The 27,913-nt window shown below is 36.0% G+C and overlaps 2 protein-coding genes across 2 annotated transcripts in view; one reads left to right on the top strand and one right to left on the bottom strand.

The window, feature by feature from the left end:
- Window positions 1-370: 370 nt before the first annotated feature.
- On the bottom strand, window positions 371-12,349 carry LOC127852320 (uncharacterized). The gene is made up of 6 exons (XM_052386252.1): window positions 12,304-12,349; window positions 9,904-10,937; window positions 8,692-8,841; window positions 7,552-7,787; window positions 6,093-6,236; window positions 371-5,321 (listed from the first exon to the last, which is right to left on the bottom strand). The coding sequence occupies exons 2-6, from the start codon at window positions 10,907-10,909 to the stop codon at window positions 3,921-3,923; spliced, it is 2,937 nt and encodes a 978-aa protein (XP_052242212.1). The 5' UTR covers window positions 10,910-10,937; window positions 12,304-12,349; the 3' UTR covers window positions 371-3,920.
- Window positions 12,350-12,356: 7 nt separating this feature from the next.
- Window positions 12,357-27,913, top strand: part of LOC127852322 (V-type proton ATPase subunit E-like) — a 31,359-nt gene continuing 15,802 nt past the window's right edge. Inside the window, exons 1-3 of the mRNA XM_052386254.1 lie at window positions 12,357-12,509; window positions 18,515-18,580; window positions 19,256-19,365. Of these exons, the coding sequence (XP_052242214.1) occupies window positions 12,477-12,509; window positions 18,515-18,580; window positions 19,256-19,365 (209 nt within the window). The 5' untranslated portion in view covers window positions 12,357-12,476. The remainder of the gene's footprint in view (window positions 12,510-18,514; window positions 18,581-19,255; window positions 19,366-27,913) is intronic.

The raw sequence follows: 27,913 nt of genomic DNA, 5'->3' as shown, positions 1-27,913 counted from the left end.
TTAATGTATTGCCTGTTAACCTGGGGAAATTTGTTACATGCTTCAGAATTTGTGCACTCTTATTAAGAATTCATACAGGCCTTTATGGCTCTAGTAATATACCAAGAAACGAAAGATACTATTTGTACTGTGGTAGTCGCAATCTTGAAGATGTGTACCATTTTATATGCATTTGTGCATGTTACACTACTATAAGGAGGAGATTTCTCTATAGAAGATTTTACGTTAGACTTTCTGTATATAAATTCAATTATTTAATGGGATCTGTTAAAGCATACACATGTATGTTCTTAAAAATGTTGCAAACTTTATTACATATGCACTAGATATAAGACAATCTGTTACGGTTGCAACAATAAAAACAATACAATTTTACATTCACTGATTTATTAGAAAAATTTTTGGACCAGATTCATCACATTTTTATCTGAGATCATGAAGAAATCTTAAAATACCTGTAAGTTACACTTGACTATTTGGAGATTATGTTCCTTGGGAGTATTTTTAACAGTTAATGGGAGTCCATTTCTTAGAATCTTAATGTAAAGCATAGTAACTATACTAACTACGAAATTAACATTATCCCCACTTAATTGCCAAACAAATTCAAAAAAGACATAATTTTTCAGAAAATTTTACACAAACGGGTAACTTTTTAGTTTTAAATGTAAAACAGATATTTGATGAAAATATCAAACTTTGAAAAGAACACATTTAAATCAACTTAAAGGTCTCTAAATTAAGACCAGTATTGTAAATCAAAACCAGGGCAAGAAGTCAATATTAAATATTCTTAAAATAGTCAATCTTAACAATACATAAGAGCATTCAACATCAAAACTATTAAAATTTAAACATGTTAAACAATTAAACATCATAACTGAAAGCTTTAAAGGCATATACTTTGATAGTAAATATAGCACGAGCTCCGCTGCTGGAGAGAGATACCCCCTAAACAGGGCCTTGACACAGGATTTTTTGCCACAAAACTTACCATAACAGTAAATCTTATCAAATTAGTGTGACAGCCACTTAAATAGGCCTTAAGTTGACACAGAATTATGCACTTCTGTTAACTCAGCGTTATGGTAAATGGGTTGAGAATATTATATATTTTTATAACTAGTGATGTCACGATGTGACAGTGACCTTGACCTAGTGACCCCAATTTCATAACTGCTCAAGGCCAATACACATGGGAAGTATCAAGAAAATCGAGGAATCAGTTGATGAGTCATAATTAGAAACAATTTCACACTTAGTGTGACAGTGACCTTGACATTTGACCTAGTGACCCCAATTTCAATAGGGGCCATCTACTTCCCAGCCCAAATGCACATGGGATGTATTAAGCCAATCAGTCCCTCATTTCACAAGTTATTGATCGGAAACAATTTTCACTCTTAGTTTGAAAGTGACCTTGACCTTTGATCTTGTGACCCCAATTTTTAAAGGGGTCATTAACTGGCAAAGGCTAATGCACATGGGAAGTATCAAGCCAATTGGTGAATCTGTTTACAAGTTATTGATTGGAAACAAACTGGTCAACCGACAGACAGACCGACATCCAGCAAAACAATATACCCCCTCCTCTTCGAAGGTGGGCATAACAATGCTAGATTTGCCATTCAGATTTATCTCAACAATATAATAAAGTATATACACCTATGTTACATACACCTTCCAATGGTTATTTCTATTGAAATTAATTTCAAATATACCATATAATCAGCAATACTAATATTGCATCACTAACAGTGAACATACAAGTTAGCATAGTTTACTCTATTCAACACTAGCTACATCTTATTGATTGCAACAATTTGGTTAAATGTTGAGTTTCCATTCAATATGATATGCTGTAGTTTTTTTATTTTGATTTGAATATTGAGCATTTTAATAGACATGGCACATAAATACCCTATACAAACAACAACACAACACTATGATAGGCAACGGTAAATGGCTGAAAATAGTTTACAATTGGGTTGTACCCTCTTATGGATTGACAGTGTCGAGAAATCACACTTTCTGTAATAGCAACAAAGAAAATAGAAAACACTGAACTGTTAAAAACGATCAATGAAAGGTCTACAAACAGAATAAAGAGCACTGATCGATAGCCTATAGTAAGACAAGAAGAGAAGTAGTTCTCAACACATAGAATACCAACAGATATACTTAAAATAAAGAAAAGATTGAGAAACATATAGAGCTGACCAAATTAGGAAACCTTTAACGATTCAGACATCAAACACGTAGAACTGACCAATATGATGTACCACTAGCTGTCAATCATTCAAACACTGAACATATACTCTGAACAATATTATGTAGTCTTTAACAATTTAGACACTGAACATAAAACTCTGAACAATATAATGGAGTCTTTAACAATTTAGACAATAAACATAAAACTCTGAACAATATATTGGAGTCTTTAACAATTTAGACAATGAACATAAAACTCTGAACAATATATTGGAGTCTTTAACAATTTAGACAATAAACATAAAACTCTGAACAAAATGATGACATCTCTAACAATTTAGACAATGAACATATAACACTTAATTATGTGATGTAGCGTTTAACAATTCAAACATTGCGCATAAAGGACTGAAAAATAGGATAGAGACTTCACTGAACATATAGCCCTGAACAATTGTATGTAGTCTTTAACAATAAAGACTATCAACATTAAGTAAAGGTCAATATGACGTTGTCTTAATCAAGTCATATATTGAACAAATAGCACTGAACAATAAGATGTTGTCTTTATCAATTCAGGCACTTACACATAGCACAGACAATATAATGTAAAGTGTATTAATTGAGACATCCAACATATGTATGATATAGCACTGAATAATATAGTTTAAACCTATTTATTTAAGCTTGATAGCATGGAAAGCCTAAGGCTTATTAATAGCCTCGTGATTCCTAATCACTGAATAGTATGATGGAGTCTTTCACAATTCAGACAGTGAACAAAAAGAAACGGACAATATAATATAGATCTTCAACAATTCAGACAATCAACAAAATGCACAGGACAATATGATGTCGTATTTAACAATTAAGACATTAAACTTATTGAACTGAACAATTAATAAGTTATTTATATGTACACATCAATTAGAAAAATATATAAAAACAATAAATTAATACTTTAAAATAACCAGTAATTTTCAAGTAAGTAACATGATAAAAAAGATTTTCATCGCAATTCATATTTTTCAAAGGTTATTAACTATACAATTACAAGGAACATTCTTCCCATATATTTGTAACTGTGTTTGGTATCTTTCCTTTGAAGTAAAGAAAACTACAATTCACAAATGCATTCAAATAACTAAATTGTGTGTGCACAATGTCAATGTCACAGCACAATGTCAAAGGCAAAATAAACATTTTTTCAAACAAATTAATGCTCAACCAATCTGTAATATTGTAATCACAGAATGACATGAAGTAATGCAAGAAACGTGTTCAACAAAACATTTCAACATGTAAAATTAACAACAACAATAAAACTTTACAACACATTAACTGTACTGAATAAAAGTAATATATATAGAGTGTTCAGCAGCTTTATTGACAGCAGATGCAAACAAAATGTTGCATGAATAATTGTAGCATAAGGATAACTGCTGAAAATAGACATGTGTAATCAACATATAAATAACAATTTTGACTAAAATCAGTATGAAATTACTGGTAGACATTCTGGACTAGTTTCTAATATGGCCAACTACCTTTTTGGCTAATATGTAAATACTAAATATAAACCTCAAACATTGATTTCATTATCTGATTACGAAACTAAGTGTAACAAACAGTTCATGACAGAAGCTTACAAGCCTATAGAATTCCTGAAGAGAGCTGTTCATCTATTTGAAACCACAAACCAGAGCTGTTCATCTATTTGAAACCACAAACTTGAGACCGATGCCCAGAGCTAGTACAGCACTGGCCAGGGCCATGGCTTTGAGTCCAAAGCCAGTGGAGTGATCCCCAACACCGTTACAGTCTTCACCTATCCTGTCTTCTGCTGTATGGACAGACTCTCTTGAGGTGTCACTCACATATCTTTCTTCCACTTGATTGTTCACCTCGGGATGCTGTTGTAGGGATGTTGAGCTATTGTTTGTATTTTGATCAACATTTGAACTTTCATAATTGCCCGTGTGGACATTAACATCATCTTCTGTGTTAACATTTTGATCACTTTCAATGTTCATTTGTTCATCCGTTCTAGTGTTCAAAGTTCCGATTTCCACGTTCACATTCTGATAATTGTCCAAAGTTGTTTCAGCATGCCTTTGATCATTAAGAGGATCAACCACAATGTTGTCAACCAGTTGATATGTTTCATCCCCATCAGCTCCTCTAGGAATAGTCCCTGCCACTGGTGTAGCCTGCTTCACATACTGACTCGACCTGTCATACTCATCAACCGCGCCCATATCATCTGCTACCACACCACCTTCTTCATTGTCAAGACCATGGTCTACAGGTTCTCTTGAGGCATTTGATGATTTGAAAACATATTCCGATACTAGTTTTCCTGCTGCCTCAAGACCAGGACAATTATCATACAATGTTTCCACTACATCACAATCAGTAATGCTATTGTCATTAGGTGTATTAAAATCACCCTCTCCAGGACTCATGTTACCAAAGCTTTTGGTATTTTCAGCAGCATCGATGTTCACATCTATATCAGCTTTTATTGCTTCACGAACCTTAGTGTGCACATTAGAATTTGTAAAATCATCATCCTCAAGGTCATTGCAACAGATCAAATCGCTATCAGCTTCATCTTGATCATCAGTGTTCTTTGAGGGGTCATCATCGCATTGTGACTGTATATAAATCACACTAGACCTACGGGATAGGTCAGACTCAAGCTCCATCTCACCTGTATTATCCAATGAAATCGAACTTGTCTCTGAAAACTCAAACCCTACACTAGAAGCATACCTTGGTTTCTTAGGGCCCAATGCAAGCGCATTGCCTGTTTCTATTGCAATAGTGTTATCTGTGAGAGAAGCATCAGAGCTCTTAGTAGACATAGTAAACACATTGCAGGTTTCTTCATCAGATTCCTGACTGTTGCCTTGGATAAGTGTTCTTTGACCTTCTGACCCGCAACTTTCTCGCTTGGTTTCTAGGCAATCAGTTTCTAGGTCAAGGTCATTGCAACCCCTGCTTGATGCCTGAGAGAGGTCACTATTGATGCGGTCAGTCGAGGGACTGATGTCGCTAGAACTCTGATTGTCTGATGACTGGCTGGGGTCAAAGTTCATGATAGTACTCTGAAATGTCAACACAGTTTATTACTGGACACATACATATATAAGTAATCTGCATCAGAAAATTAATGTTCAACTGTATCATTAAAAAATCAAAGTACTTAAATAATTGTACTTAAGGCAATTATGTCAATACAGGCAATGGCATTCAAACTTGATTTATTATCAACGTAATGTGAATAGAAAAGCTATATCACTAATACCTGAACTATGACAGCTTCATCTTACAAATATTTTACTATACTTCCATTCATGTTTTTTGATGGTTCTGTATGTGGATACGTGTTCATAAGTAAACACAGCTCATGTTCCTTTTATCTTCAAAAAGACTAGTACATCTAGTAGAATTATTGCGGACTCTCTGACAAGCAAACCCTCTATGCTACCTATGGTACACTGAGAATGGGCTTCTTTTCTTAGAAACAAACATTCCCTGCTCTACCTAGGAAACAGACTTGTGTTCCTTAACCCTTTACCACTTAGATACGTATTTTGACGCATTTGTAGTCCCTTAGAAAGTTAAAAAAATTTTAAAGACTTTTCTTACTCGATTCAAGTTTTAAAGGCTTCATTTCCAACCCTTTGATACTGATGAGCAGTAGACAGCATAAAACCTAAACAGACTGCGAGTTACTCGCAGGCTGTTCTGGTTTTATGCTTTGCACATTTTCATTTTCACTTTGCCTCTGAGTAGGAAAGGGTAAAGGCATGGCTATTAATGCAATTGATAAAATGACATGGTTTCAATGAGATCAGCTGCTGTATGTGCCTCACCCATCCTCCCTGCTTGATGATGAACTTTGCTGCCATGTCTGCCACCACCTGGGTACAGGAGTCTATGATTGTCCTCACATGGGGAACACCTGTCTGAAGTGCAGTCCACACCAGCTTCTGACCAAACCTCATCAGCAGAGCTACCTGAACACAATTATCATTGAAGATATGAACACAAAATGGCCAAGACGAAGCACACAATTCAGTCAATATCCTAAAGTATTTTTTATATTGGAACGCAACAAAATGTTTATTAGCACTTCTCACAGAAAAAAAATCATCAAAAAACACAGTTTATTAAAATACATACTTTTTAAAACAATTCAAAAATGAATGTAACAATGGTTATAATTGTACAAAAATTATTTTCTTATCAATTCAGGAATACAATTGTACTGCACATTAACTGATGAAAGTGAGTATGCTTATGGAAATGTAGCAATTACTTTATAAATAATAATGTTTTAGCAAAAACAATTGTAGGCACATTGCTTAAACTTACCTGACCAATTAGTACAATTCTATGCTAACTTTGTTGATAACTTATGTAAACTTCAATGAAATAGGCCACGAAAAATTTACTATGACAATCATAAAGTTTATAATTTTTGTTATCTCAACAAAATTGTCATGTCCTCGACAGTTAGTTTATCAAAAGTGGGTATGTTGTGAATGTTAAATTATTTTGTATACTAAACTATGCATCGGGAACACATCTAAATAAAAATAACTCAAGCGTGAAACATCTGACGACAGATTAAAAAAGATTGTGTTATTCTATTGATTATTTCATCCATTGATCATGATTGTCTCTGTAGGTAATAACATCTTATAGGAACAATGATTTAATGATTTCGTATGCATGTTCTATTTTAGTGTCCATACTAAATTTACAATCACCTAATTTTCTAATATGTTCTGACAATTCCTAAAAGTTAACATAATGACAACAGCAGAATAAACTCTCTGGCACACAAGATTCATGCTTATTACTAAAAATGTCATTTGAGTACAGAGATTGTCAGATACTGAAAAATCATTATCATTTGTGGTACATTAATTTTCCTTGATTTCCTAGGTTGAAAGGTTCACGAATTGAACACAAACACATCAGAAAATGAACAAGGGGAACTTCTCTTTACTTTCTAAAATCAGACATTCATGAATTTACCTATCCTCTAAAATTCATAAAAACCTGCGTACATAAATACAATTATAAATGATTTTACAGTAGTTCATAAGTATGAGATACATTCTGGTAAGCCTCTTAGACTTGATAAGCATGCCAATGGAAATTGATAATACGATTACAGACCGCAAATATAGGCCTGAAATTCTGTTCAATATATTTAACAATAGTAACAAACAAGTCAAACCCAATATGATATAATCGACCAGAAAAAATCAATGTTGTTCAATGTTATTACTATAACAAACTATAAATGAACACTGCCCCCACCTGTCTCCAGTCATTGAGGTCATTGTGCGAGAGTAAAGCCTGAGCCAGTTCCTGAAAGCGAGGATACGACAGGTTTTCTATGTCAGTCGGCGAGAGGCTGTTAAACATGTCCGCCAGCTGGGGCCCATGCATGTCATTCATCTCGTCTCCGATACGGGCCAGCACCAACGCAGCTTGGGAGATCGGGGTACGGGGAGTAGCACACGCCCCTCCACCATCACATCTGCTGGGTATGCCTGCAAACCATAATTATAAAGATATGTGAACATGATGGGGATCTAAGCTTCTATTTCTAGCAAGTCTTCATAATTTGTGTGTTGATTGGTCACTAACATATGTATACATCCATTCTTGTCCTACCAGGGGTTCAAGTAGATTAAGTTGTATGTTACAAGCATAACCATGAACACTAATGGTAAACCATTAGCAGTGTTGTAGTGGATATGGTGTCCGCCTAGCCATCAGGAGGTCACGGGTTCGATCCCCATTGTGGGAGCGTTCTTTAGATTTCCCCTAAAGACACCAAGTACTGGTTCTAGTCCCAGGAAATGGACTCGAGAGCTTTCCAAATAAGCCTTAGGCTTTCTATGTAATCCAGCTAAAATAAATAGGTTTAAACTAAAGGTAAACCAGCTTATGCATGGAAAGTGTGAGCAGGTTCATTTGAGTTAGTTTATATGACAGAAAAATCCAAATAAACAAAACAACTAGCTACACAGCTATATTTGAACTGTTTTTGCTCAGGTTATAACATTTATATCGAGAAGCCTGTTACATATCTGACATTAGACATCAAGAGCTTGCTTGGCCTAATACCTCTTATTGTTGAATGCCTATGGTCAATAGAAGCTTTTATATTCTTGACAGTCAATAAGTGGGCTTTCAATAACTTTTGACTACTGAAATTATTTAACCTCCTGGCATCTGATATTTCAAATTTTATTCAGAGCATTTTAAAGTTTTGACATTCTTACACGAAATACACATGTATATTTATCAACATTCAGAGGAAATATTACTCTGAACATAATCGTGATATACATTGTTAAAATGCAACAAATCTGCAACAAATGGGAATTGCAATATTTGTATAGCAATAGCATAGAATGAATATGGAGGATTTTAGAGATATCTGATTACCTGGTTCAAATTCTGATTCCATTTCATCAAGTTCACTGTTGATTTCTGACTGGAAGGTGAGAAGAACATCATCTAGTTGAACTGTCCCCATGGGGATATGGAGGTGTAACCCCGACCTGTCAGCACTTTTGCTGGGAACTGCTTGACAAGCTGGAAAGGAAAATGCCTAAAACGTTATCAGTGCCCCAGATAAGCTGCGTATCTACGCCTTTCACCCTATTAAATTGTTATAAAACGCAAAGAAATACAAAATCATGCGTATTGAAAACGCAACAAATTTGACGTTTACGCAAATTCGTCAAACTTGATGCGTACGATACAATAGCTTTGATCGAAAATGCTTTGCTAATTTTCTGTATTTTCTCTTTGAAATTATTATAGTAACGCGGAGACACTTTCATTCAGCAAAAGCCTGGTTGATGGAGCAGGAAAACAGTCAAAGTTATTCAAATGCTCTGCGGATTAGATTTCATAGTTAAAAAAATAACCAAATTATTAACGACAACATACATGTGTTTTTAATCTGGCTTTATCCGTCGTTCATTGTGCATGTATTTGTAAAGCGTCTGTACTTTAATTTTCAATAACGATGCGAAATCATTTTTATTGAATCAATACAAGTGTGCAGCTTCAACAGAAGTAAAGCAGCAATAATTTTAAAGTATGATTTTTATAACTCATTTCACCCTATTTCAAGAATGAAATCACCTTATTTTTCAAAATCAATGGGTGAAAACCCTATTTACCGAATAATTATCTGGGGCACTGTGTTATGGTCTGAAAAGGGTACATTACCCATTAGACATGACCTGCATTAGTTCATAGATAGTCATACTGTCTACAAAACTGTACAAACTAATTTACTTATTTCCAGAACTGAACCATTCTAGTTTGTTCTGGAGAAGATAAAGATTTCTATGTTTTCAACTTTTGCTATTTCCATTTTCAGTTCCTATCCAGATTTCAATTCACATTTTTTGGCCTTTGCTTTGTCTGGTATAAGAAACAAGCTAGCAGACTATTTATTAACTTCCAATAAACCCTTGTTAAACTGATCTGTCAATGACTTCAAATATATACCAGTAACAGGTTCAATACCCACACTGCATTCTCATGATATCTGAAGAGATACCAAAAACAAGTTTTAACTCAAGAATGTCTATAATACATCAATGCAATCAAGCTTACATAATCAAGTAGGTTAACACAAACCTGTGAGATCTCTTGCTGAACGTGAATTGGGTTCCTCTTTGTGGTCTGATTCCGAGCCACTGTGAATATTGTCAGCCTCGTCTTCACCGCATTCATCCTCGCTGTTGCACTCCTGCAGCGAGTCTGGTTCCCTAAAATCTAGTTCCCTGAATAACATACCTGGAACCTCATCAACAACAGTTGGCAGATATGGCACGTTTCTCCTGAGATCAAGGAAGCCATCTCGGAAGTGCGCGCTCCTAGAACTGAATACACTGGAGGTGCTTGAACCTTCGTATTCGTCATCAGCATCACCCTCGTAGCTGTATTCACCAATGCTGCTGTTCTCACTTATTTGCCTCTGTGGCGAGAGCGGAGTTTTTCTTGGACTTAGGGAATGGGAAGACTGTGATACTTCATAAATGGCACTGCTTGATTGAGCGCTCTGCTGTCCAATTATCTCAGATGCAAAAATAGACTCAGTTTCTACAGGAAGATAAGTGTTGGCATTTTCTACATTGAGTTGTTCTTTTAAATACTTCTGGTACTTGTAGCTGACATTGTCCTCAGACACTGGTGAATCAAGGTCTTTCTGGAATGATTTTAGATGGCCTAATCGCTTGGAATGTGGCTTGTTATGTGACAGGCCTTGGTTCAAGGATTGACTTTTTGTTAATTTTGGAAGAGGATGTGACTTTGAAAAGACGTGGCTATGTTTTAAGTTGTCTGCCTCAAAATCTGGCGAGGAAACTATGTGGTCCCTGTACAAAGATGGTGGAAGGATTCCCATAAAGTTCAACATCACCAACCTGGTCTCTGATACAAAATCCATGGACCTTGACAAACTTGAGTGTTGGCTGGCGTACTCAACATGATGTGGAATGTTTTCAGATATATTTTGTCTCTGAGGAATGTTGGTATGAGATCTTTGCTCTACCTTTGGCCCAAAATAATCACCATTATCATGGTCTTGGGATGATTTTTTCTTCATTGTCATTTCATTCTTGTCACCCTCCATTGAAGTCATTGTCAAAGCTTATGTAAGAGTTTCATACCTGAAAAAGAAAGTCAACATAAAAGCAGATAGGTTAAAAACCTAAATTCTAATAAAGATAACTACAGGGCTAATGCTAACTTTTGAAACTGCCACCAACTGTGAATGTTTTATATATTAACATAGCGATAAAATATTACAATTTGTGAGAACAAGTGGCAACATTGCATCATGGTTTGGTAAACAAATGGCGACCAGACCAGAAACAAGTGCTATGTGAGTGCATTTTAATACTGTGTTATATTTACTGACAGTGAAAAATCTGCTTGAAATAACAGTGATATTTATTTATCATTGGGTCTTAAAGTCAATTAATTTAAACTGATGGACAATTAATTAATTGTTGGTTTTGATATTATGACAGATCTTTGTTTAATCATGTGTGATTTAATATTAATGCTCTTTAATCAGTTTATTGCTGTAATACCAAATACGATGAATCATGAAAAATATGAATGACTGATGGTGGTGTTGTTTCAGTTGTGACAACAGTTAAAATGCATAGGTTTTTGTTAGAACTAATCAAATACGATTGTCCATTTAATGATTTATCCAATATATAACTTTGCGCTTAGACACAAGTGATTATTATTATTGCAAATATAATGGTCCATTGACTTCTCACATTCATCTGCCAGGTTTAATGGTTTTTATGATTATCAGCTTGTAGAACACATGTTTGATGTGTCACCAGATTACTGTACAGGCACTTGGCATTAACTGCTTCCCCCTTCCCCAAGCTACTGCCACATCCAAAAACCATCAAAATTGTCCATTTGTGATACACAATAACAAAACCACAAAAAGTAAGTCCAAATTTATTTTACTTTGACCCTAATAATGCTGATCTCGCTCACCGGCCAATTTCCAAAGTGATTAGCAAAACTTTGTTGTAAAGGACCAAATTGAGGCCTGCTTGCGCAAGTCAAATGTAAATCTGTCATCAAACAGCAAACTTGCAAAAACATTTACTAGAATCAATCTGGCTACCTAGTCCAAATAATTAGACGTAAGCTACCCCGCTTAAATGTAAATCGACCTCATATTTATAGGAGTATCTGGCTACCATGAATACATCTCATACCATTCAGAACTAAACAAAATTAACACTTAGTAAAAGCTATTGCCGAGTGCCTGTGGATAAGTGCAAATAGTTTTATTTCTGATACAAATGCAAGTGTCCGAAAAATAAGTGTCATTCATAATTTCATTATTGTGGCTGAAAAAATGGAGACACAAAGTTATTTTGGCTTAAAAGAGGGTTTCCAAAACACTTATTGTCCGAAAACTAAGAGTAATTACGGTTATCTAGCAATAACCACCAATAACTTATTGAATAACTACGCCAAAACAAAAAACATTCTTACTTTCGAACTAAAAGGAAGTTCACAACCGGAAGTTGATAGTTTACACTGGTAACCGGAAATTTATATTACGTCATCAACGGTGTAGATCACGAGAAGAAGACTACTTCCGGTAGAAATTGTCATCTTATTTTGTACGCTTATTTCGACAATTTATTTTTTTCTCCACCAAAAAAATGGCACTCAGCGATCAAGATGTACAGAAACAGGTAAACATTTTATATTGTTTCTTCAATTTTGTAAGCAAAAAACTAATTCACAAAATAATGTTTACATAATAACATTTCATTGTTCAACTTCAGCTGTCAAAATTAGTTGCAATAATCCAACTCCCAGCTAATGCAATTAGCCCTTGGGGTCGCTGGGAGTTGTATTGCGAAGGACATTTTTCATGTAAGCTCGCCACCTGGAATCCACGAGGCACTTTCTTCCACCATATGAGCACTTAAACTGTTTTCTTGCATTAGCGCAATGTCGGGTAATTCCGACAGTCGTCTAATTTCGACACTTTTCACAATATTTATCAGACCTGTCTTAAATCATCATCATCCCGTATGATTTCATTTTAAAATGTGACGTAGTGTGTGTTGTGACGTCACCAGATAAAATCTCTCTATCCAACGTCTCGCTAATTGCATGTAAGTGAGTCATTTAAAATACGTACATTGTATTACTTAGAGAATTTTTATAGCGTTATGAGCTTCGCTAAGGGAGGTTACATAATTGTCAATTACATCCCTTCAGGATTTCGCTGTATTTTTGGTATTTGTACAAGTTCTAGTATAAAATTTGTTTCACTTGACCTTGTATTTGTGTTTGAATAGTGCCAAGCGTTTGTTAAACTATGAATTGTGGGGTGTCGAAATTATCCTCGAAATTTTATACGATGGTGGGTAATTCCGACACTCCAAATGTTTTCAAGCATTCCCAGCGCATATGGAAAGATAGATTTGTTAAATAGAATTACTCTTTAAATGGTTGAAGCAGCTAATTGAATATTATATATAGCTCTCACTATATCTTGTCAAGCAGATTATATAAAATTAGAGCTATTTAAAAGTTGTGAAGGTTATTGATTAATGAAAATGTTGTTTTTTTACTTAATTATGTCGTTAATTGGATCACATGTGATCACTGCAGATGCTGCGCAACCACCATAAACACCTGTCTGCGAGGGTCATTCACGCGTTTTAAATGTACATGTACAAAAAAATCATATACATGTGTACTACATGTAGATATTATATGTATGTGCACACGTATGCACTTAAATTTGGACAGTACATAACGTCGGAAACGTAAATACAGCGTTTCGATGATCAATACTATTTACTCTTAATGGCAATGCCAAATATTTCGCGAGATATTTCAACTTTATTTGAAAGTTACAACGAAACTTTTAATGGAAATCAAATTATCTCAATGTTGTACCCGCTACGAAATTTTTATTTACAAATAAATACACCCACGCCAATTTTCGCGCGCTTATTATCAGGACAAAGAAATTCATTTATTTTATCTAGAAGTTGCTTACCGAAAATAGCTGTACCCGGCGCATGCAAACCATGTAAGGTGATTTTCGCATGTTGGAATACAACTGTATTGTTTGGGCGCTTACATGTATTTCATCAAACCTTTAAATAGAATTATATGCCAAAATTTATTTGATACTTTCGAAAATTGCGAACGTTTTTGTTTATGACATTCTTGAGCACTCTTATCGTCTATATTACCCTCACATAATTTGTTTTAAAAACGGAAATCGGGCGTATATGGGATTATCGAGTTATGGATAAAGATGGGAGAAGTTGCATGTATTCGATAGATACAGTTGACACATATGTATCCAAGGCGTTTTATTGTCGCCAATATATTTTAAATACTTTTGACCAGCCTTTTGACCAGCATGTACATAAAAATAGAATTAATTTATTCATTATCAATTTTAAATGAAAGGGATCAATTCAATACGTTTATGTTCAATTATATTTAGCGAACACGATGGACACCGCGGTAGATATTATGGGTCCGCGGTGATTCGCGGTGTTCGTCGATGGCAAACGGCCCCCGCGACATTTGATCTGAACACCCACCGAGGGGTTCATATTGGTAAGCTAACGGTGAGATGAACATTGCGGCGAGTGGTGTTTGTTTTAGTACACGGTGTCAGTACTGTATATTGAGTCAAGTGGGAGCACAATACAAACTCTAAATGCAATTTATTTATAATTCTCTGATTTGCAAATTAACACTAGTTTAGTATAATCCTATTTATTTAAGCTCCACTGCATGGAAAGCCTACGACTTACTGAAACACTCTCTCCTGATCGCTAGGCGGACACCACATCCACTAAACCACCACAACCTTATTAACAATCGATTGGTCATTGTCGGCTCGGGTACTACTTACATGTACCCCGGGTACGCTTAAGTATACTTACATGTACCCCGGGTACGGTAAATATACTAAAACCTACCCGGTAATTTTTACGCTAAATCGGTCATCGTCGGCTATTTTTTTTAGCTTAATTATGTTAATATATATGTCAATTTTCTGTTAAATTGCCTCTATATTATCGGAACCCATACTCAAAAAGAATGTTAATGCAGTTTATAAAAACAAATAATAGAAGTTTGTTTCGTAATAACGGTAATCGGTAGCGCGTTTTACGACATCTGATTTAGGGCGGGAATAAAACTCGGGTACAGTCTAATTTCGACCGGGTACGTTTTAGTATATTTACCGTACCTGGGGTACATGTTAGTATACTTCAATGTACCCGGGGTAAATGTTAGCAGTACCCGAGCCGACAATGACCAATCGAGCCTAATTAACACTAGACATTAAAGAGATCGTGAAATTCTATTGAGAGATACAATGTAAATACCTGATTAAAACAGTTGTTCAAAATTAATACAAAGACAAGTGTCGAAATTAGCCGCTAACTGTCGAAATTAGCCGCTTACTGTCGAAATTACACTCCGCCGCATTTAGTTTAATCGCTTGAAGTTTTGAGTTATGCCGGCAACGATAATAACGTTCGTTAGCAAATATCAACAAGTCAAAACGGTGTTTTTCATTAAGTTTGGGCACTTGGAGGGTAATTACGACACATCAGGACTAAATCAAATTTTACTCTTAAGGTGTCGTAATTACTCGACTTTGCTCTATTAAACACAAAAAGATCATAAATATATTCCTGATGTGCCAATTTAAACAACTTACAGTGAAGTTACTGAAATGGTGTGCTTGTAGAAGAAAGATATGTATGCAAGTTTCAAACACTTCAACGGTTCATGACAATGCAGAGTATTCCAAATTTGAAAATATGCATCGACTATCTCAGGAATCCTCCGCAACATACAGGGATGGAAACTAACGTTTTACAATCGGTTGCCCACACGGGCAACCATCTTTAGTATTTTGGTGTCCCAGCTAAAGACTAACGAGCCCAGTACAATGTACATGTAGGGTCGTGTGTATATAAGAATTTCTTTAAATAAAATAAAAGATAAGTAAACAACAACATTGCTTAATTGACAAACTTTCAGTGTATTATGTCATATTATAAGTCTGAGTTAAATCATTTCATTGGCTTTGATAAATTAATTTTATTAAACATATTATTAACTCACAGTCGCTATTTCATTAAATGTTTGAATGCACTTAGTCCAAATAATTAGACATAATCTGTCGATGTAAATTGACCTCATATTTATAGGGGTAAAATGCACTGAATTGTTTAAAGCTTAAGAAGCAAGTTGCCCAGCCGGACTACTAACTTTTGAATTTGAGTTGCAAAGGCCAAAATGTACTGTTCCCGGGCTCACGGGTAACCACTAATTTCCATCCCTGACATTGGTCTCGTTTCTTATTGACCAATTGTGATACACTGTTTATCTCGGGGAACCTCTGTTAGCTAGATCAAACAGTCATTTCAAAACTTCCACTTTTGGTTTGATATGTTTTTTATCAATTTTTAGCTCTACTGGCCATAGGCTTATCGGATGGCATGGTGTCTGTCTGTCTGTCTGTGTGTGTGTGTGTGTGTGCGTTAGACTTCCTCTTGTTTATCTGATAAAGTCCACATTTTTCTTCCGATTCTTTTCAAACTTGTTCAGTGTGTGGATATTAATGAGGACTGGAACCCTATTAAAAAATGGGTTACATCAGAGTAAAAAGTCCAGAATTATCTCCCCTTGAATTTGAGAAAATTGTGAAATAAGGCTTGTTTACGCAATAAAGTCCACAGTTTTCATCCAATCATTTCCCGACTTGCACAGTGTCTTTATCTGAATGATGAGTCAAACCCTATTGAAAATGAGCAATATGGGAGTTATAAGTCCAGAATTATCTCCCCTTGAATTTGAGAAAAAATTGAAAAGCTTTAACATTTTGCCATAACTTTTGCAATATTGAAGATAGCAACTTCATATTTGGCATGCATGTGTATCTCAAGGAGCTGCACATTTTGAGTGGTGAAAGGTCAAGGTCATCCTTTAAGGTCAAAGGTCAAAAACAAAAAGAAATCAAAGCGGCGCAGAAGGGGACATAGTGTTTCCGACAAACACATTTCTTGTTTGTTTACATATAAAGTTCTATCCTTTTGAAACTTCAACGGATGTTTTATATCATCAAGGGCCAGAACCCCATTGAGAGTCAAGACAATTTGTCCAACTTATTGTTGAAAAGAAGCCATTTGAAGTTTAAATTTTACGTTTCTTCTTGTTTATGCGATGAATTTCCCATTTTGGGTCTGTTTGTTTAAAACTTACTCAGATTGTTCATACTATCAAGGGCTTGAGCCCTATTGATTCCAGCCAGTAGAGCGATTTAGGCCCTCATGGGCCTCTTGTTTGTTTTGAGCATTTCTCCACAAAACTTCAAAAGGAACCCGAATTGATGTTGATGGTAACTGTTTTTTCACAATCTGTTAAAGAGGGGGTAATCACATGATATCATAGTCAAGATGGCTTTTTTTTCGCCTTTATTACTTGTGTTTAATTTTTAAATGATGCTCACTTTCCAGCCATATCAGTAAAAATGTAATATGCATATATTTCATATTAAAATTAGCTTTATATCACGACCTTACTCCCTGCAAATATTCTTAGTGGAGCTTTAATTAGGTAATCCTGCTAAAAAATTTCGCCGCGAGTAAAGTCAAGATAGAGAGCGAATATCAACATGAAATAAACGCTAGTAACTTTCTTGCTGATATGGCTGGAAAGTGAGCGGCATTTAAATAATTAATACAAGTAATAAAGGGTATAAGACGGCAAAAAATACCTGCCTTGACATGAACGTCGCCATCTTGACTATAATATGATTACCCCCTCTGTATTAGGTTGATTGAACCCGATTTGATAGACATACAAGAGACTTCATTTTTTACATGGTTTTTGGCTGTACAATGATCACTTTGAGCTGTGGGTATGTTCTCATTAAAGCTGAAAGCATTCAAGAAAAAACTAGTCAAAATACAAAATCAGATCAACTTTTAATTAATGATTGTATATACTGAAATAATTTAATGGGCAATCAAAATATGTGGATGGAATCCCTGATATACAAGACAAGTGGATGGAATGCCGATAAGATTTGTTAGCATTGTATTAAATGGTATGGGACCTAGCATGGTAAAGAAGATAACACTATCCTTGTCACTTCACTGATTTCAGCAAATGCAATTATTGTGCTATACATGTAATCCATTCACAACAAATAGTGAACATTTTTATGCCCCCAGTAAGGTCGCATATAGCAGTTGAACTGTCCGTCAGTCAGTATGTCAGTCAGTATGTCAATCAGTATGTCAGTCTGTCCGTCTGTCCGAAAAAAACTTTAACATTGGCCATAACTTTTTCAATATACATTAACTTCTTCATTTCTACACGGATTTACTTCCAATTGGTACTGAACATCTCTCATAACAATAAGGTCAATCTCAACTATGCATTGCCCCATTACCAACCCTGGGGTGCTCCCTGGGTCAAACATGCAGTACGGGATTATGCGTCGGCCTCTGCCGCACCATTTCTAGTTTAAATTGTCAATTTTCAAATTTCTGTTAATTTCAAGTCCTGTAATCAGTAAAATAAAAATAAATTATGACATATTTACTTACTATTTTTACATTTTTTGCTTCAAATCAGTTAAATGTTTCATATGATTATAATGTGTACATTATTGATGTAAACTGTTTCATTCCAGATCAAGCACATGATGGCTTTTATTGAGCAGGAGGCCAATGAAAAAGCAGAGGAAATTGATGCTAAGGTAACAGCCATTAGATCTTAAAATATGTTGGCCATCTTGAACCAATAACATTGTTACTTTAATCATGGTTAGCTCATTCCATGTTCAAAGATGATTGTTTAACACATTAACACAAAGGCCTTAAAGTCAGTTGTTCACAGTGTGGCAAAAATAAAATTTTCCAAAAGAAATCATAGATCCAGAAAACATGTTGATTTTATTCAAACAAGAATGCTTGCATCATTGCTTTGCAAATTAATAAATTGTTTGTTTTTTGATTATCATCAATGGAAACTGGATAAATAATAGTATTTGTAACTCTTTTGATTGAAAATTCAGCAAAAACGATTATTTCCCAGGAGTGAGATTTGTTTTGTGATTTCGGCGATTTTGAAGCTCTAAGGGTAATAATTGGTATCAATATAAATTAGAGGGGAAATTTTATGCTTAGGGAGAGTGGTATCGCCTTTGCTTTTGCTTCTAGAAGTATTGGGTTGGAATCCCAAGGCATTTTGTTTTATCATTGACCTTGTTATTGTAATTACTTAAAATTATTTTAAATACTACAGTTTAGTTATTAAATGATATTGTTAAAAAATGTTAACAATTCTATTTAAAGCTTAATTGTGTACATAGATCACACCCCTGTCCAAGTATGAAACCTCATGTTGATGCTTACTTTACCTCCGTTACCAGGCTGAAGAAGAGTTCAACATTGAGAAGGGGCGTCTTGTGCAGCAGCAGAGAGTCAAGATCATGGAGTACTATGAGCGCAAGGAGAAACAGGTCGAGTTGCAGAAGAAAATGTGAGTTTGACTTAACATTACCCTTAAAAAAAAAGTCTGCCAAATGTACTCATATTCAAATTGGTCTAAATATAAGATTTTATAAGTAAGTGAAATTCTAAAAAGGATTGCTGCTTTTCCTTTAAAAAATATTTTACAATAGAACAAGTTTTATTTTTTCCTGATATATTTCGCCTAAATAGGCTTTTTCAAAGTTTGTTTTTACAAATTGGCTACATTTTCTTCCTACTTTCAACAAAACAATTGTATATTCCACAATATTTTAATGTCATAAATACTGACCTGTTATCGTATGCTTATACTTTCCAAGGGGAAATAACTCATCCGGAATTTTAACTGGGAATCCGCCACCTCAATACCGTAAAACAGGCCAGGTTAAACATAGTGCAATGCAACCTAGCCAAAAATCGGTAACCAACCCTCAATATTCTTTCCGGATCAACCAGGTGTATACGTGTCTTTTACGGCTCTGAATTAAAATATTGTTTTTCACTTGGTTGATTGGGGTTTTGAATAGATAAATTGTGTTATTTATCTTTTTATTTTTCATTCGGATTAATTTGTGTGGATTTAATGGATTTTGTTTCATTTGGAAAAGGTAAGCCATGCTTGTTTTTATCGAACAATGGTTTATTTCTACCATGCTGGGTGTTTTCAGGCGCGAACGACCACGTGCAAAACGTGCTCTTCTAATACATTGCTAGAACGTGCAAAGCATGTTCTTCTAATGTGTTACGAGATCGTGCAAAGCGTGTTCTTCTATTGACAGATTGTTTATCATTTGCCATTGTGTGCAATAATGATTTTAACGTTCCGTATGACAATCTAATTGATCGTCATTTTATTTTTCATCTGTTTTGAATTAAACTTATGTTTAATTTATGATCTACGGCAGTATTATTATAATTTTAATTATGGTCAAATAATGATTTTATGTGCCGTATGATAATCTGGTCTGTGACCAGTTTATGGTTGAATATGCTTTGCTCTTGTTTTTCATATATTCGACTACATGATGGTCGCAGAAACAAGAGTGGATAAATACCCGGTGACTTCGCAGATCATGGATGATAGTTGCAGTATCAGTCACCGGGTATCGGGCACGATCGCGACCGTACTATGCTAAGTCTCTTAGACAGTCGGTCAACATCAGACCATATGGCGACACCCGTCAGCCGGTCTTTGCCCGATGGCATTGGTCAAGGACATCGACCAATGCCGGACCATTTGGCATCCGCCATACGGTCATTATCCGGTGACAACACTGGTCATGATATGACCGGTACGTCACCGGGGACGTTGATCACGGACCATTGATCGACGTCTGACCGGCCGGTCCGGTCACCGGTCATGTCACCGGTCCGTCCGGTCATTGATCACCGGTCCGGTCCGGTCACTGGTCCGGTCACCGGTCATGTCACCGGTCCGGTCACCGGTCCGGTCATTGATCACCGGTCCGGTTACCGGTCATGTCACCGGTCCGGTCACCAGTCATGTCACCGGTCTGGTCCTTGATCACCGGTCCGGTCACCGGTCATGTCACCGGTCCGGTCACCGGTCATGTCACCGGTCCGGTCACCGGTCATGTCACCGGTCCGGTCATGTCACCGGTCCGGTCATGTCAACGGTCCGGTCCGGTCACCGCTCCGGTCATTGATCACCGCTCCGGTCACCGGTCAACAGTCATCAGTTAGGCCTGCCACCGATAACACCAGTCACCGGTCAAGAAGAAGAACTCGGTCTTCTTCATTGAATTATTTTCCTATTCTTCGTTGAATACATCGTCTTCATCAAGGATTAGACATCGGACACGCTCTTCTTCGTCGAGCAGTTCTCATCGTCGCGGCTCTCGTAAGCGATCACGTCGTCACTCACGGAAACGTTATTCTAGAAGATCTCGGTCTCATCGCAGCCGATCCACATCTCGGCCGATCCAGATCTCGACATCGCAGGAAACGAGGACGTCGTCAACCTTCACGTAGACATCAGCGGACTGCATTGAGCACCACTGGATAGTTATCGAACATACCTCTCCTTCATTGAGCAGTTCTCGGCGTTGATACGCTCGTAAGCGATCATGTCAATGCTCACGGAGACAATATTGTAGAAGACAATTTTTCCAGCGTAGCCGAACAATATTTCGGCATCGAAGTTATATGGATGTCGCCACTTCTCACGTAGGCGTTAATGAACCTACTGGTCATATCGACGTTCTCCATTTTATTCCTTTAGGAATATCATGTCTCCATTCCACGTGTGATGGTTCTTCTTATGGCATCCACACATGTTGCAGTCACCGAGCCGTAGTTGTATACGAACACTAGTTCGTTTAACATTCAGGCTTCGGGATAAGCTGTTCTTTTCTCCACTACGACTACAAGGACACTTATGCCTATTAATACTGATAATCTACCGTTGTTTTCCGGTTAACATTATCAGATGACTTCGTGGATGGTCATTCTTCTGCACCAGATATTTCCATTCTGACGCAGTTATATTATACCGGTCCCGATCAACGGACATCGGTCACCATTCATCGGTCATATCACCGATCACTGATCACCGGTCAGAATAAGTGATGTCTCATCGCCATCGGATTGGATTTTTTGGCATGATCTTCTTTTCCGAGCAGTGCTTGAAATTGATAACAGACCATATGGATTCCACCATTTTTCGGTCTTTAACTGGTAACGTCACCGGTCATATTATGACTGGTCCGTTCACCGGGCTACAGTTACCGGTCATTGACCGGTCCGGTTCGGTCACCACTTACCAATTACCGGTATTCCGCTGTGTTTTCATCGGTCAATTTTTAGTATCACGGGTATCGTCTACATTACATAGTTGTATACCCCTGGCTATGATTGTATTGAATAATATATTTTATGGATTCAACAATCTACATGACTTTTTGTGTTTTTCAATATTGATGTTCTGCTGGCGACGGTTACCAAATCATGCTATATCTGTTATTTGTACTTCTATCTCAACCGGCTACATGCAGACTACTGGTCTTGCAGATAGATCGGCTGAAGTGGGCTCGGAGACTAGCATTGAGGTCGAACATTACTATTTGACCTCTATTAATTTATGTTCGAGACCCGAAGGATGAATTGTTTTAACCGCCTTTACCTGTCGGCTACAGACTTTGCAGTCAGTGTCACGGAACAGTTGGGACACATTAATGACGCTAGCAGGATTAGCAAGACGACATTTGTATCGACTTGTGCTTTTCCATTGCTCCTACGGCAGTGCATATTTTCAAGCTACTGGAATCAACAAGAGTTATGATACATAGGATTGCCTATCAGATTGACCGCATAGCGGCTACAGTCTTGTAGATGGCTTAGGACCTATTGAACTCAGATCTTAGATCCTAGGATCTGGAGGGACCTCATCTTAAAGTTATTCTTCTATTACACTTCTGGCCATAACAGGCCGTCTTCCTATAACTGGTCGTATTCCTTTCGGAATTCGTCCCGGTTAGAAGTCTTGAAGTAAATGGATTAATCAAGTCAGAATTTAAGACTTCCATGCATTCTACCGGCAAGCGTGGACCCGCTTAAGGTTACCCCTAGGGTTTTCACCTTTTTCTGCCATCACACCTCCGATTCCGGAGGTACCACTATCAATCATATTTCCGTACTTCGCAAATCGATGACTTCGCGACCTGTATTATCCAGGATTTTAAAGGCGCCTGTTATTGGTTCAAGAAGAGGCTATATTCTGTAGATAGGTCATAAACTTATAAGTGTTAAACACTGTCCTATTCTACCAATTTTCAAGTGTGTTTGGAGTGGGAAAGTTCGGCTTGCCGTGGTTTCTTTGCCCACCCATCCTTGACAAATGGTTCCGGTCACCGGTCGGTATTTACCGGTCCGGTCACCGGTCCTTCTGCTGAGACGTCTTTTCTTACGTCCGTTTCAGCTTTATTTTTAAGATAATTGTATTAATCTCGGGATTATTTAATGACACAGATTTCCATCTTTTTGTCATTATTTACCACTATTCAGTGGTGTCTAGACTAGAAGATTATCTTGGCAAGAATATAGTTTATTCTACCACAACCTTCCTTACATCTTATACAGATGTGAGCAGATAAGGTTATGGACGATCACATAGAACAACGTATCTTGATTTTCTCAATTATGTGGTATCCTAACGAATATCACCTGCACATCTACATCTTGAAAAGCGAAAATTCTTTTTAGCTGTTTTTCATTTACAACACATTTTCACGATTCCTTTGTGATGGTTTCAACTATCACACATCGGTCGTGGTTTACTTACAGACACCAAAGACCTATAGATAACACAGATTGGAAACTCTCCTCTTCGCGATAGCGATATGCGATAATATCTAACGGCGGACGCGGGTCACGCGACATTGATTTTGGAGATGCCGGTGTACCTGTAGATTCTTCCCTGTTCCAGCTACTGTCGGCCATTTTGTTAAAAAGCAATCAATTATTCTTCGTAATTAGTCGTTAATATTTGTTGTCGTAGGGTATTATGAGCATGATCTGGTAGTTTATATTATATTGATATTGTTATTAACAATCTTAATGTGTTAATTAGTGTTTTTAGCGCTCGGTTGTCAGTTTGCAGAGCAATGAATGTCTGAAGCGCAACGTTACGAACTTAGCGTAGTGAGCAAAGTCGGTCGCCGAAAAAAGACATATTGAATATTTTTTGTGTGAATAAATATAAGTATTTATTTTCTGTGTTGATAATTCTTTAGGTTTTGGTAGTTATTATTCTAATTAATTATTAATTTATCGGAATTTGAAAGAGAACACTGGATTCGTTCATTTTCAATAATTTTTGAAAAATTGAAAGGCCCGAAGCATTTTTTTTTAAACATCTTCATTAAGCATCACATATTGATAACGTAAGAATTTTATGCTAGGTGAGATGTTAATCTATGTATGATTTATAAAAAGTAGACGAAAATGAGGTATTTTAAAGGATTTTGCCTTTGTACAATTTGTAATATTTTATACTGTTATTCCATTCAATCATATTTCACACCTGTCGCCAAAGTGGTTTGTTTCTTTTTGACAGACTTTTATATTTCTCATCCCATATCGATGGTTGAAGTAAGATTTTTATGCGAGGCAAGATGTTAATCTAAGTATAGATTTAAACAAACCATAAGAAAATAATCAATTTAAAGTATTTGGTCATATACAATGTTGGTACATTTTTAAGCTCTGTTCTTCTGTTGTACAAGATTGCTGTCAAACGTGTTTTTGTTCTTTTTGATAAACTTTTTCATTTTTCATCTCAAATAGATTAAGTCATATTTTTATGCTTGGTGATATGTTTATCTAGGTATGTATAAACTAAACTGGAGGAAAATGTTCATTTTAAAGGATTTTGGCCTTGTACAAAGATGGTACAATTTTAAGCTCTTTTACCCTATTATACACACATGTCGTCAAAGGTGTTTTGGTTCATTGTGAAAAACTTCGTCATTATTCACCTCAAATCGAAGAAATAATATTTTTATTCTGGGTAATATGTTTATCTTGGTATGAATAAAAAACAAGATGAAAGTACAATGTATGGGTTTAAATTCTCATTTAATATCTTTTATTAGTATTACCAGTTTTCCTGTCAATGTTACACATGCAAGTTAATATACAAACATATTTTAACAGATAGCTGTGAGATTACTATTAAAACACAAACAAAAGCTGTGAGATGACTATAATTCGCCGGCCGCGGCCACTGATCACACAATTAAAATCAATCAACAACGCAAACTGATAATAAAAGTTAGGATTCCTTCTTTTAATTAATTCTCAAGAATAAAGAAAAAACACACAAAGCATCTTCTTCAGTTCGCTAATTGATCCGACGATTAACACGCGCGTGAAATGTTGTTTTTTTTCTTTTCGCGAAATCCTAGCCCACGATACTAAAAGCTTAATTTAATTACCAAAAGGAAAAAATGGATTACAAACAAAACTTTAAAAACCTATAACTCATGAATAAGAGCTAAATAAAAAGAGAATTAAACAATTGAAAAAATCTACACAATCAATATTGAAATAAGTCTAACTGAAACCGTTTTTGGATCGAACGATCATAGCATTTATTATACTGTAATGTTGTTTTAATCAGAGACCTAGATCTATGTGTCCACATATATCTATCCGTTTTGAAATAATAATATTTTATAAGGTTTTAACTGTTTGAAATACCAAATTATACAAGAATATTTTATCAGCAAAAGCCTTTCAAATAAACTATTCAACAGCATTCTCGCCGCGATTTGAAAGTTCTTAGCGCTATTTCTTCAACGATCGCGGCATTATAAATTCTTATTGTAGGTAAATAAAATCGAGATTACAAAAAAACATAATTACTCATGTTTCTATGAAACTTTATTTTATAAAAATCGGATCATTATTGACTAAGTTACAGCCGCCTTTCATAGCGCCGTAACATTTTCGCATAACTTTGCTCGATAATCGTAGCCGTTATCTATAGGTCTTTGCAGACACGGAGGTGATCATATTATCACTCCTTGTAACTGGAAATCAGGAACTTATTCGTTCTTTGCAAGAACAACAAATTTTCTCTATCGTCTTTCTCATACCAGTTCGTCTCAACGCCCTGTTGGATGTTTTGTCCTGCAGTTCTTTCTTTCGAATTATTTTTCCGTTGGGTTCAATTATGTAATTGCGCATGCGCGGCAGTGAAGTTGCAGACGAGTTGCATGGTGTACATAGTATATCAAAGAATGTTGTTTATCATCAAACGCTAGTTATTAGCGTTATGCGATCGTATATCGCAGTGTATACCGGTATGCTGAACAAAGTCAACAATGCAGTTCACAGAAATCGATCCAGCAGGGTGTGCGATTGTTATACATTCGTCCATTGACCAGTCTAGAGACATTCTCTGATCGGGAGAATTTCATCATATTTGTAGAAATTCTCCATGTCGGGAGAAAACATATAAGAATTGCGGATCATCTCAACACTGTCATGAAATATTCCCCCGATTGAGAGATTTTCTCCTTCTATGGAGTTTTTCTCCCTATCGAGGGCACAGACAGTGTTGTCACCCAATCGGGAGATTTATTTACTTTTTTTATTACATCATGGCACGTCATGTATTTTCTCCTTATTGGGTGATTTTTAAAATAAACAAAAAGGCGGGATTTTCTAAGTACCAAATAACAATGCTGGTGACTACAATTTTATTTTATATGAAGTTCTGTATAGTCTTAAGTTTACAGAAAAATATTGTCTGAGTGCAGTTCATCATGCAGTAAAGCAGCGATTCGCCCTATGTCAACCCCTTCGTTGAATTCCAAAAGGTAAACACATTCTATTTTTGGACCTCCTCCTCTTTGAGGACCATCGTGTCGTAAGGTTCCCATGCTGAAAACAGTTGACCGTGCCAAAATTCTTTCTGTGATGGCATTACTAATGACGCTACTCAGACCTAATGGAATCCGTCCAACATTCTGTCCATTCGTGGTGTCATACACAAGGACTGCATATTGATCATATGCATTTGTAGTCTCTCTCATGCAAGTAAGACGATTGCAGATCGCAGGCTGGTAGCGAAAGTGGTGGTACCTGAAATATAATATTTTAACAATTTAAATGCAAGTATATTATATTTGTTAGTAATATAGTTGTGTATGTCATAGTATTTGTTTTGGCATATGTAGGCTACCAATTTGAACATGATAGATTTATGTAATCTGGTCATCCTGTTTCAAATACCCATTCACTGTTGAAAAGAAGATCAATGGTATTTTTCCATCACTGTCCCATTCCCTGGCTCTTCTGAACTGTTTCATTCTCTCAAGCCATTGCAAATGAACATCTTCATTAACCTCAATTTTTCTCTTACAGGACAACCAGGAGTGGTTGGATGATGGCAGAAGCTTTTTAAATGACAGGAACTGCTGATGGACAAAGTACAGTATAAATTTCTGGGACACTATTCTAGAAATAGCTTAAGTAATTTCTTATATATTTTCACTTACGTTCAAAACTTCAAAAGTGTAAATCTTGATGCCAAACTGGCTTATTATGAACGATAACACTTCAGAAAACTTCCCAATTTAAGAATACAAATGCAATTTAACTTAATTAAGATGCTTCTGGATTACCACATCTGTGTTACACAACAACATATGTTTCAATTGTCTTAAATTCTTTGTTCGGTCATTTTTATGTATATTAATTTATACATTACATGGAATCATGTAAATAAATTGAACTAAAGCTGCAAAATAAAAAGCTTGACACTAATCAGGTCTAATAATTTAATTGTATAAAATTATTTAAACATTTAAAAATAATGTGATCTCTATTAAATGTGTGTATATTGATATTTTGAATCACAGAGACCAGTTCTGATGGGCATGTGCAGAAGAGGTTGTTTTGAAGCAGTGTGGGGCATCCAGTCATGTTGATAACAGAGCACCGCTGTTCAATCTGGAAAAAGGAAAGAAAGTTAAAAGAAAAATTGTAGAGACTATGATAGATCAAAATATTATTACCAAAAAGACCAAGTA

The sequence above is a fragment of the Dreissena polymorpha genome, chromosome 12 (assembly GCF_020536995.1).
Source record: "Dreissena polymorpha isolate Duluth1 chromosome 12, UMN_Dpol_1.0, whole genome shotgun sequence".
NCBI lineage: Eukaryota > Metazoa > Mollusca > Bivalvia > Myida > Dreissenidae > Dreissena > Dreissena polymorpha.
The sequence above is the reverse complement of the archived record's forward strand: the minus strand, read 5'-3'. Positions and strand labels throughout refer to the sequence as shown.

Excerpts from the sequence above, each read along its gene's own strand:
- LOC127852320 (XM_052386252.1), bottom strand. The coding sequence starts at position 10,909 with ATGACTTCAATGGAGGGTGACAAGAATGAAATGACAATGAAGAAAAAA. Across the intron at positions 8,842-9,903 it reads TTCAGCAAGAGATCTCACAG|CTTGTCAAGCAGTTCCCAGC; the intron begins GTTTGTGTTAAC and ends TTTCCTTTCCAG. Across the intron at positions 7,788-8,691 it reads GGAATCAGAATTTGAACCAG|GCATACCCAGCAGATGTGAT; the intron begins GTAATCAGATAT and ends TATGGTTTGCAG.